Below are 13,019 nucleotides of genomic sequence, written 5' to 3' on the forward strand. Positions count from 1 at the left end.
ACATGGCCAAACTATCTCAAAGTATTTTTCCTAAAGCTTTCAAGCACATCCACATCAACAGCACAGCATTCTCCACTTCCTCATTTGTCTGTCAAATGACAAATAAGGAAACATGTGCATATCATGTGCAGAGCGAAACTAGTAAGGAAGAAATACTACAAGCCCCCTAAATGTATGAGAATATTGGTCATGCTATCCCACTCTTCCTCTCCCTCCTTTATCCTTGGGCTGGATCTGCTGTGGTCAGGTTCTTTTCACCCGACAAACATCCCTAGCTACTTTCATCTCAGCTTATGACCAGGTGTAGTCAGACTAGAGGGGAGCTGATTTGATAAATAACCAGAGACGCTCATTTCTGCATCATAACTAAGGAACATAAAATTTCAGTTAACTACAGCTTGGTATTCTAAGTGCATGAATGGCCCAGTTAAATGAAAACAAAGCAGCTGTAGTATGAGCACCCATGTTCGTATTACTCCAGCATGGCCCAGATTCAAAACTTACAATCAAATCCCTCTCATAACTGGCTTAGATACACATACCAGCCTATGAATATGATCAATTCCCAGCTGTAACAGTACTGTATTTGTATTTACAGGAATGACGAAAAGGAGAGCACAGTATCTTTAAATGTTTTCTGTTCTTCCTTAAAAAAAGACACTAGAGAAAAATTATTATAGGTTATATCTATTTTCTGTATGTAAGACTGGGAAAGGAGAATGCATAATCTTACCATGTCTCTAATTCTTCCTGCAAAGACAGTTTAAGTTATGACAGAATTGATCTTAAGTATATTTGACATCCCCATGTTCGACTTCTGTGCATATGACAGAAGCATCCTTCTCATGGCAGCTGGTCTTAATAGTTCTCACACCTGGAATGAAAAACATATGTGCTATAAACTCTTTTTAAAAAATTTTATTAAAAGGTAAAAAGGTGGAGATATGGCAGATGTCATGAGGCATTTGGGCATGTGGCAAATTAATCACCCACTTCACTGCGATACAAGGTCACTTTATCATACAGGTTACCATAGTTACCTCCTTTAGGTGTTAATCCAGGTATTTGTTTTACATGCCAACCCATAAAGGGTGGCTGGACACCTGAGTTGAGAGCCACCAGTTGCCTGCTTCCTTGGCCAAAGGATAGATTAGAATTTGTCACCCATTATTCCGCGGAAGAGAGAGAATGATCTGTCAGTGTATGTGCAGCCGACTTATAAATATATATATATATATATATATAGCCCAACACCCTAATCCTCCAAAGGGTGGCCGCAGACAAAATGCCTCCAAGTTGCTCTGTCACCCACCATTTGACTGCCCTCTCCTCAACTCACTCCCCCCTCCCTCATATACCTCTCAACTCCATCCCTCCACCTCATCCCTCAGTCTTCCCCCCCCCCTCTCCCTCCCTCCACTTCACCTACATACACCCTGTTAGTCAGTCTTTCATTCTCCATTCTCTCCACGTGTCCAAACCACCTCAATGTATTTCTCCTAATTTTCTCAAGCACATTCACATCCACCCCACAACGTTCCTTCACTTCTTCATTCGTCAACCTGTCCCTCCATGTCACTCCACATTCTCTTCTCAAGTAACTCTTTTTCCACTACTCTCAGTCTTTACTTGTTCCCCTCTAGCAAGGTCCATGCCTCGCTTCCATACGTCAGGGTAGGGATCACAATACTATCATGCAGTGACTTCTTAACTTCCATATTCACCTCCCTATTTCTCATCACTGCTTTCAGTGAACCAACAACCTTCCTTCCCTGTTGTACTCTTTCAAGCACTTCATCCCCAAAAGTTCATCTACTCATCACACTACCCATTCACATTCTCCGTATCTTCACCATCCAACCTCACTGTGTATTCTGTGACTTCATTCCTCTCAAACACCATAACTTACTCGTGTTTACATTAATTTTCAGATTCTCTTCCTACACACTGTCCCAAATTCGTTCACCAAACCTTGCATCTCCCATTCATCTTCACTCAACAATACTGTATCATCAGCAAACAGCAACACTGGAATCTTCCACATCTCACCCTCATTTATTGTAGCCATCCCCACATCCACTGCCCTACCTTGCATCTCCTTTACAACCCCACCCATGTATATATTAAACAACCATGGAGACATCACACATCCCTGTTTCAGTTCCTCATTCAGATTAAAGAACTTAGCTCACCATCCACCCGCACCGTAGCCCTATAGCTCCTTCGTACATACTCTTCACAGCACTCCATATATTCTTAATACCTTCCACATACTTTGCCTATCTATTCTGTCATAAGCTTTCTCCAAGTCCGTGAAGGCAGCATACACTTTCTTTCCCTTCTCTAGATACTTCTCCACTAATCATCTTAGAACAAATAATCTGATCTATACACCCTTTCCCCTTCCTAAATCCCCCTTGTTCCAACTAGCTCCTTTGTTATATTCCTAACCCTATCAATGAGTATTCTACAATATATTTTTCCAGTCCCACTAGGAAGGCAAATACCCCTATGGTTACCACACACTTCTCTCTCCCCTTTTCCTTTGTATAAAGGAACAGTTATACCTGATTTCCAGTCCTCTGGAACCCTTCTCTCTTCCCAAGCCAATCTACACAACTTCTATATCCACCCCACAACAGTCTCAACCCTCATACTTCAGCATTTCACCACACACTCCATCAATTCCTGGGACCTGTCCCATCTTGATCTTCATTGCTTCCACCACTTTCGCCCTACTGATCTCTTCCTCCCTCCTCTCATATCTTCTCCCAGCCATTCCCCAATCACTTATACTCGCACTGCTCTCACGCTCTACATTCAGCAAATACTCAAAGTGCTCTTTCCATCTCCTCAATTTTTCTCTCTTCTCCACCAACAATCTATTATTCCCATCTTGCACTCCCCTACAATTTCCCCTTTCACACTGTTACTTTGTTTGCCTCCTTCCAAAACAATTTCTTATTCTCCCTCCATTTTACACTCAGATTCCTCCCAAACTCTTCATCCACTTTCTTCTTACTCACCTTCACCAATCTCTTCACCTCCCTTCTCCTGCTCACATATACTTCTCTCTTATCTCTCTCATCTTCTCCCCTATACGGGTATATATATATATATATATATATATATATATATATATATATATATATATATATATATATATATATATATATATATATATATATATATATATATATATATATATATATATATATATATATATATATATATATATATATATGCTGAGAGTGGGGATCATGCTTAAGGGCGTGTGCATGTGACTGCATATGCTTGTGTGTGTGTGTGTGTGTGTGTGTGCGCGCGCGTGTGTGTGTGTGCGCGCGCGCGCTTGTGCACATGTGTTTGCGTCTGGACTTTCACCTGGCCGGATGAACACCTGGACAGTGGGACAGATAGGTAGGCAAGATGAGACAGAGAGAGAAAGTGTGTGTGTGTGTGTGTGTGTGTGTGTGTGTGTGTGCTTGTGCACATGTGTTTGCGTCTGGACTTTCACCTGGCCGGATGAACACCTGGACAGTGGGACAGATAGGTAGGCAAGATGAGAGAGAGAGAGAGAGTGTGTGTGTGTGTGTGTGTGTGTGTGTGTGTGTGTGTGTGTGTGTGTGTGTGTGCTTCTGAGACAATAAGAAAGCCTGTATGCATATGTGTATGTAAGGCAGTTTTTTTTTTCAATGTATGTGTGTGTACCTGTAATACGTTTATCTCCCCGCACAGTTCCTACCCGGGATGAGAACTACGGCACCAGAGCATTGTCTAATCTGGCTATCTATATCTATCTGAATATCTATCTGGCTATTTAATTGTTACTTTTTATCTATGTATGTATCTATCTGTACGTTAATGCCTATCTGTCTATTCATCTATTATCTATATCTTACATTTTATCTAGTGGTAGGTGGTGGCGACCATCATCCGCTCACTTGATGTAGTGCTGCCTACTTCTTCCTTTGCCTGTGTTATTCTTTTTCTGTGCCTGCCCTCTTCTCTTCCTACTTCCCCCATCTTTCCCGTTACTTCTTATTGCTTTTCTTTCCTTTACAAGTGGCTTTACATTGAATGACAAGCCAAATGGTTTCCTGTAAGCCAAGAAACCATTTACAACGCTGGGTGGTAACCATATAGCCAAACCATACGTGCTCCCTACGTGTCAGCAAGTGGGTTGGTGGAGGGTTAGTGCCCCTCCCCTTAAAATAAATAACGCAAGGTCAAATGGCCACCCCTTTCGGGATTATGGCGTCTGGCAATAGATAGATAGGTAGACATTTTATCTAATTATCTGTATTTCTGTGTCTATCAGTGTATTTATGTATTTATATTCATCTATCATTTTATCTGCCTATACAGCATATGTATCCATCGCCTATATCTATCTATCTTCTGTCTATCTACCTATCTATCTATCCATCCGTCCATCCATCCATCCATCCATCTGTCTACCTACCTATCCATCCATCCGTCTATCCACCCATTCATCCATCTATCTTCTTACCTATCCATCCACCCATCCATCCATCTGTCTTCCTACCAATCCATCCACCCATCCATCCATCCATCTATCCATCGTTGTACCTGTCTGCCTATCCATTCATCAGTCCATCCGTCCATCCATCTATCTTCTTACCTATCCATCCACCCATCCATCCATCCATCTACCCATCATTGTACCTGTCTGCCTATCCATTCATCGGTCCATCCATCCATCCATCAATCTTCTTACCTATCCATCCACCCATCCATCCATCTATCTTCTTACCTATCCATCCACCTATCCATCTATCTTCTTACCTATCCATCCACCCATCCATCCATCTATCTTCTTACCTATCCATCCACCCATCCATCCATCTATCTTCTTACCTATCCATCCACCCATCCATCCATCTATCTTCTTACCTATCCATCCACCCATCCATCCATCTATCTTCTTACCTATCCATCCACCCATCCATCCATCCATCTACCCATCATTGTACCTGTCTGCCTATCCATTCATCGGTCCATCTATCCATCCATCTATCAATTTATACATTTACCTGCAGAGTTCCTTGATGTACACCTGGCCAGAGGAGCACCGCGGGGCCTGAGCGATGGGGCACAGACAAGAGCAGCCAGAGGGATCCCACAGACGCTGGCGTGACTCGCATTTGGCTTGTTGCTCTCTGTCACATTCACACCCACAAAGATCACTACGGAGCACCTGCAAATGTCGTTTGTGAGTATTATCTCTCTCTCTCTCTCTCTCTCTCTCTCTCTCTCTCTCTCTCACACACACACACACACACACACACACACACACACACACACACACACACACACACACACACACACACACACACACACACACACACACCAAAGACTTTTATGGAAGCTGTACCATCAAGGAGGAATTCGAGGCAAACTGTTTTGTTGGATGCAAGACTTTCTCATAAAAAGAGAAATGAGGACAGTACTAAGAGGAAACTACTCATCATGGAAAGAAGTGACTAGTGGAGTACCAAAGGGTTCGGTGCTGGCACCAATCATGTTTCTAGTGTACATAAATGATATAAACATTAACACTGGAAATGAGAGCTATCTGAATATGTTTGCAGATGATGCAAAAATACAAAGGAGAATTACTAGCACAGACTCTTGTAGGGAGCTACAAGAAGAATTAAATAAACTTCATGAATGGAGTAGTACATGGCAAATGGAATTCAATGTGGACAAGTGTCATGTAATCAAGTTTGGTAAAAGTGGAAAAAGACCTGATTGGGATTATAAGTTAGGAAATAAAACCCTATACACATCAGAAAGAGAGAAAGACCTAGGTGTGATTATCAATAACAGACTATCTCCGGCTGACCACATCAGCGAGAAGGTACGGAACATGTATACACTGCTTGCAAATATGAGAGTAGCATTCACATACATAAATGAAGACATGCTAAAAAGGATAATAACATCATTCATTAGACCAACCCTGGAATATGCATCAGTAGTCTGGAGTCCTCATCTCAAAAAGCATATAGACAAGATTGAAAAAGTTCAAAGGGCCGCTACAAGATGGATACCAAGCTTAAGGGACCTAAGCTATGAAGAAAGACTAAATAAACTGAATCTACCAACACTACAGGAGAGAAGGAAAAGAGGTGACATGATAATGCTATATAAGTGCATATCAGGAAAGGAGAAAATAGACATAAATGATTACTTAACATATGGAGAAGCATCAGCAAGAGGGCACTGCAAAAAACTGCATAAGAAGAGAGGTGATAAAGACGTAAGGAAATTCAGTTTCCCAAACAGAGCAATTGATCAATGGAATGCACTACCGAATGAAATAGTGTGTGCCAAAACAATTCACAAATTTAAGGATATGTACGATAAATATGGTCTAAGACACGGGACAATACGAGCTTGACTCATTCCTGTAAAGATACAATTAGGTAAGAACAATTAGGTAAGAACACACACACACACACACACACACACACACACACACACACACACACACACACACACACACACACACACACACACACACACACACACACACACACACACCTGTCACTACGTTGCACGTGGAAATAATTAAATTCTCTCTCTCTCTCTCTCTCTCTCTCTCTCTCTCTCACACACACACTCACACACACACACACACACAGTACCACACCAAAGACTTTTATGGAAGCTGTACCATCAAGGAGGAATTCGAGGCAAACTGTTTTGTTGGATGCAAGACTTTCTCATAAAAAGAGAAATGAGGACAGTACTAAGAGGAAACTACTCATCATGGAAAGAAGTGACTAGTGGAGTACCACAGGGTTCGGTGCTGGCACCAATCATGTTTCTAGTGTACATAAATGATATAAACATTAACACTGGAAATGAGAGCTACCTGAATATGTTTGCAGATGATGCAAAAATACAAAGGAGAATTACTAGCACAGACTCTTGTAGGGAGCTACAAGAAGAATTAAATAAACTTCATGAATGGAGTAGTACATGGCAAATGGAATTCAATGTGGACAAGTGTCATGTAATCAAGTTTGGTAAAAGTGGAAAAAGACCTGATTGGGATTATAAGTTAGGAAATAAAACCCTATACACATCAGAAAGAGAGAAAGACCTAGGTGTGATTATCAATAACAGACTATCTCCGGCTGACCACATCAGCGAGAAGGTACGGAACATGTATACACTGCTTGCAAATATGAGAGTAGCATTCACATACATAAATGAAGACATGCTAAAAAGGATAATAACATCATTCATTAGACCAACCCTGGAATATGCATCAGTAGTCTGGAGTCCTCATCTCAAAAAGCATATAGACAAGATTGAAAAAGTTCAAAGGGCCGCTACAAGATGGATACCAAGCTTAAGGGACCTAAGCTATGAAGAAAGACTAAATAAACTGAATCTACCAACACTACAGGAGAGAAGGAAAAGAGGTGACATGATAATGCTATATAAGTGCATATCAGGAAAGGAGAAAATAGACATAAATGATTACTTAACATATGGAGAAGCATCAGCAAGAGGGCACTGCAAAAAACTGCATAAGAAGAGAGGTGATAAAGACGTAAGGAAATTCAGTTTCCCAAACAGAGCAATTGATCAATGGAATGCACTACCGAATGAAATAGTGTGTGCCAAAACAATTCACAAATTTAAGGATATGTACGATAAATATGGTCTAAGACACGGGACAATACGAGCTTGACTCATTCCTGTAAAGATACAATTAGGTAAGAACAATTAGGTAAGAACACACACACACACACACACACACACACACACACACACACACACACACACACACACACACACACACACACACACACACACACACACACACACACACACACACACACACACACACACACACACACCTGTCACTACGTTGCACGTGGAAATAATTAAATTCTCTCTCTCTCTCTCTCTCTCTCTCTCTCTCTCTCTCTCTCTCTCTCTCTCTCTCTCTCTCTCACACACACACACACACACACACACACACACACACACACACACACGTCACCAGCGCCATGGCGCTGCCTGTCACTACGCTGCACGTGGAAATAGTTACATTCTCTCTCTCTCTCTCTCTCTCTCTCTCTCTCTCTCAAAATTTTAATGCCTTCCACTAGCCTAATAAAGAAAATCGAATTCATTACGTGATTCTGTGGACACGTTGTAGGACTTCCACTGAATCAGCCTTCGTGTTACAGAGATGCAATAAATAACGATACATAGACGCGTTAAAGATGCATTAAAAAGGGGGATGTGATAAAAATAAAGATGTAATAAATAAATGTGATAAAAGTATTTTGATAATGAGATAATAAAACGAAATGTAATTGTGAAAAAAAAAAATGAGGTGGAGGTGTAATAAAGAAATGAATGTGTAATAAGTAAGTACGAGTTAGATGAGGCAGCCGTCGTGTGAGAGATGTAGTACAAATGTAATAAAGGGTGATACGATAAGAAATGTGATAAAAATGCACTAAAAAGAGGTACCAAAAAAAAGAACTGTGATAATGATGCGAGAGGTACAATAAGGAAATGTGATATCGATATAATAGGTACAATAAAGAAATGTGATAAAGATGCTACATAGAGAAACGTAATAAAAAGACATGATACAGAAAATATGTACGAAAGAAACGTGATAGAGAAAAAGCTTACTAAGAAGATGTGATAGAGATGTGTGATAAACTGTATGTAAAGCAGAATTGAATACCTGGTTCTGCGGACAGGTAGTAGGGCATCCACACATACATCCTTCGTGTGTAACTACAGGCACCCTGATACACTCACGCCTGCGCTGTGCCGTGTATGCGTACACCTGGAAAGAATAACCTGAATGAACATAAGGGGGATTCTCGAACATATTTACGATCGATTCCCTGTCGCGACTTTGATTTATTTTTCAAAGAAGGACACAGAAAGGAAAGTGTCAAGTTTTCCCATGTCTCCTATTGGTCTTGAATAATAATAATAATAATAATAATAATAATAATAATAATAATAATAAAATCTACGAGAGGGAAAATCATCACTGGTTATAGATGCTTTCTGCAGAAAGTACAAAGTGAGCAGAATGAAGAATATTCCCATTTCTCAAGTTCTTCCTGCAAAAACAAATCTAGGTTACGACAGGATATCGAGGTGGCCCGAAAAATAGTGCCCCACTAGAAGCTCACTTGGCAGTATTTTGTGTGTTGAGGGGACGGCTCATTGGGCTAATCTCTAATCGGGCCTAAGACTATCATCTCCCCATCTTGAATGCTGAATTGCAAAAATAGATTTAACACTAAAATATGCTGCTGGACAACAAACGCACGGCGGAGTGAAAGTGGAGAGTCATTCATGGGCCACCCTGTCCTTGTGGAGACGGACTCCTGTATGTGGTGGCACCGACACAAACAAGTGGCTCCCTTGCCTGGTCATACAAATGTCGCACAACTACTTCCTTATCTCTCAAAAGGAGGATGGTGGACTGTATAAGGGCAATTTAAGCCTGTAGCCAACTTGATTCACATAAAAAAATAAGGATATCAACAACAACAACTGCTACTACTACTACTATTAGTAGTAATTGTTGTTGCTGTTGTTTTTGTAATAGTAGTAGTAGTAGCCTCATCTGAACGTGAACGAGCTGGATTGCTGGTTGAATTTGCCCTTCTCCAGCCTATTATCCCTTCTTTCGGAGGCTTAGTAGGGATCGAGGAGCTTGAACGTCTAACCGGACACCATACTACAGTAAAAAGAATAAGAGAGTGAAGATAAGACTAAATTATCAATACAGGATAGTGTAGCACAGTGAATGTAGTATGGTGATTACAATGACCTGAATGATTCATTCAAGACAATATTTTTAAAATAGTTTGTTCTTTCTATCTCCAGCCTATTTTTATGTACGGTTGGATGGATTTCCTCCCCAAGCTGTTATAACAGTGCAGCAGAATAACCATTTAGATAGCAAGGTTTTTCTTCAGCTAAATTAAAGTCGTTTGGCGATGGCCAAAATGAAGTGCTTCAGACAGGCCTTGCATCGAACTACTTGGACCATCCAGTATTGCGTTACTAGAAGATACATTACCCGACTACTGTAGGTGTTTACAAGCACATCCACTGGCTAGTGTATGGGCATAAGACTACCCTTGCACACAGAAGGTAGCTCACCGCAATGGAGATGTTAACGATGTGTTCTGGGTGAGGGATGCAAGTTAGAGCTTGAGAACTGCAGGCCAGTCCCTCACACCGCGGCAACAGCACCACAGAAGGGGTTACCTGCATAAAATGAATATATATGTATAGTCGGTTTGTTTGGCCATGAGGACAGGATGGTGAATGAGAAACTGACTACAGTAGAAAAGTGTATGTGAGCGAGGTGGAGGAGGAGACCAAGGATGAGATGGAGTGGAGAGATGCATGCGAGAGGGATGTGTGAAATAGGAGGGCAGTCAAATGGCAGACAGGGTGACACGGAGGTGATTTGTTTGTAGCCACCCCTTACGGGATTAAGGAGTCTGGCAGTAGATAGATATGCCTGAGGATTAATACATAAAACTGAACTGAGCTTTGGCGAAGTGGCTGACTATACTCATTTGACTTTAATCTGGCCTAAAGCATCCCTCCATCTTTAATGATAAACCACAGCAACAGATTAACACCACAGTATAATGCTAGCCACGAGGAAATGCTCTGAAAGAAATGTAGAGCCTTAGAAGTCTTTTTTCCTTCCACTGAGCTACGTGATATTAAATGAACAACAAACAGGGTCAAGTTATGGTGAAAGAACTATAGACTATAATATCCAGAACAGGGATACACAAACGCACAATGGGTTATTTCCTTGTCATTACGCAGGTGTTAATTTCAATGAAGGACAAGGAGGCTGTCGTATCTTCCTGTCTCCTATTCAAACTTCATAAATGAATCTTAGTCGCGAGATGAAAATTACTTAAGGTTATAATTGTTTACTGCAGGGATGATCAGGGAAAGAGTGCAAAATCTTCCCTTCTTCCTGTAAAACACACACACACACACACACACACACACACACACACACACACACACACACACACACACACACACACACACACACACACACACACACACACACACACATCTAAGTTACGGCGGAGAATCGATCGTAAGTATGTTCCAGACTCTCATCTTAGTCGCTATACTCACCGATACATAACCATCAGGGACGGGCACAGGGACGGGTTGATCGACGGGCCGGCAGTGTCCTTTGTCGATGAGGGCTGTGATTTCGGAATGCAGGGCACAACGGTCTTGGGGAAGAAGAAGGGAGAGGAGAGGTGGGATTAATTTTTACTCTCTCTCTCTCTCTCTCTCTCTCAACAGGAAACACAAAATTGACCCTTAACCTTTTCAGATTTTACGTTACTCCGATGTCGCAGTTTTTAATATTATTCTTGCTACCTCCAGACGATTCTACTCTTTTCTAAACTTTGCCAACTCGAGAGGTTGCGCACAGGCAGTTTACAAAGTGACTCTCTCTCTCTCTCTCTCTCTCTCTCTCTTACTTTTTTCTTCTCTAAAAGCAACAGTGTCACTGGGAGAGGCCTAAACAGCTAAACACTTCTATATTGCCTTCAGCTATCCAAATGTGTCATAGCAGCTAGAGTGATGAAGTAGAAAACGAGAATGTGCTTATTTATCTCAAGAGGCCTAGTGTTCGAAGACATATTTTACACTGTGACATCGCCAATATTTCCAGCAGTAACCGGCAAGAAATGTGGTGTCCTCCCCTCCCCCCCCCCATTTTTTTTTTCCCCTTAGCCAAGGCCCATGCCCCCGAAGTAGTCTGTGTACTCCACTGAGAGGTTAGATATAGTTTTCATTAACCCATTCAGTACAAGTGGACATGTGAATAAAATCATGGTAGGGTGAAGAAAAAAAAATAAAAAACTTCATCGACCCGAAGGTATTAAAGTTCAAGATACTTACTTGATCGTGAGGTAAGCGCCAAACTTCTCCGAGCTGACACTACACAGGCCAAGAAGAGCACCGAAGCACAAACAACCTTCAGCATTTTCTTTTATATGAAATACTCCTGGTGCTAATTAGGGTGCTTTGATAAACTGTAGTGATATGTAGATATGGTGTGGTGGTGTGATGGTTGTGGTGGCTGTGGTAGAATAGCTTTAGTAGACAGGACGGTTAAAGGGCCAAATGAAATTCAACTTCGAATGTAGAAGTTGGGATGTTTTATATAACACACAGCGACTAAATTAGAGTACTTTGATAAGCTGTGGTGATGTGTGGATGTGATGCGGTTGGTGTGGTGGTTCTGGTGGAGTGAGAGTTGTGGTGAACTGGTGGGCTGGGTGGAGTGCAAGGTAGGATACGTAGAAGACCAGCCATCTGTTACGCCCTTCCGCAGGACGTGGTGCTGGGCCGGATACGAGAGAGAGAGAGGGGGGGGGGGTATGAGAGAATGTATATGTGTATGATAAACACATAGTGAGAGGGAAGGCGAATATGGTGTGTGTGTGTGTGTGTGTGTGTGTGTGTGTGTGTGTGTGATAAAGATGAATACATAAACAGATGGTAAGGGTAAGAGAGGGAGGAAGATTGTGTATGTCAGAATGTGTATATTGTATGTATATATCTTTCAGTGTATGAGGGGTATGTATCTCTCTAGACAGAATGTACGGTAGAGAAAGACTGTGTGTGTGTATATATATATATATATATATATATATATATATATATATATATATATATATATATCTATGAGAGAGAGAGGGAGGGAGGGAGAGAGAGACCTTGTCTACACGTATCTGACAGGATGTCTCACCCATATACGCAAGCTGATTCTTGAAAACTTTTATTTGCCCGAATTTTATATACATAACTGAATAAAATCGTCCGTGGTAAGTCTGAATAGAGAGAGAGAGAGAGAATACTCGCAAGATATTAAAGGTTAATATATATACAGATTATACAGTAGATATAGATACATTAACAGGCAT

General features: G+C 41.2%; 1 protein-coding gene across 2 annotated transcripts; it reads right to left on the bottom strand.

Annotated features, from left to right (window-relative positions):
• Positions 1-704: 704 nt before the first annotated feature.
• Positions 705-12,193, bottom strand: LOC145410783 (uncharacterized). Of its 2 annotated transcripts, XM_080280887.1 has the most exons (6): positions 11,992-12,193; positions 11,209-11,312; positions 10,195-10,302; positions 8,750-8,854; positions 5,058-5,221; positions 705-874 (listed from the first exon to the last, which is right to left on the bottom strand). In XM_080280887.1, exons 1-6 carry the CDS (start codon positions 12,074-12,076, stop codon positions 859-861), a joined length of 582 nt encoding a protein of 193 aa, XP_080137013.1. In that variant the 5' UTR covers positions 12,077-12,193; the 3' UTR covers positions 705-858. The 2 variants fall into 2 exon arrangements, with proteins under 2 accessions (XP_080137013.1, XP_080137014.1); XM_080280888.1 differs by lacking the exon at positions 10,195-10,302.
• Between the last annotated feature and the right edge of the window lie 826 nt (positions 12,194-13,019).

This window comes from Coenobita brevimanus, chromosome 86 (assembly GCF_032717465.1).
Source record: "Coenobita brevimanus isolate Jiangsu-jjx chromosome 86, ASM3271746v2, whole genome shotgun sequence".
Lineage (NCBI taxonomy): Eukaryota > Metazoa > Arthropoda > Malacostraca > Decapoda > Coenobitidae > Coenobita > Coenobita brevimanus.

What these genes read in the sequence shown, in the direction of transcription:
- LOC145410783 (XM_080280887.1), bottom strand. Translation starts at nt 12,076, where the DNA reads ATGCTGAAGGTTGTTTGTGCTTCGGTGCTCTTCTTGGCCTGTGTAGTG. An exon ending in GGCGCTTACCTCACGATCAA is followed by an intron (nt 11,313 to 11,991) that starts GTAAGTATCTTG and finishes TTCTTCCCCAAG; the next exon opens with ACCGTTGTGCCCTGCATTCC. An exon ending in TCCCTGATGGTTATGTATCG is followed by an intron (nt 10,303 to 11,208) that starts GTGAGTATAGCG and finishes CATTTTATGCAG; the next exon opens with GTAACCCCTTCTGTGGTGCT.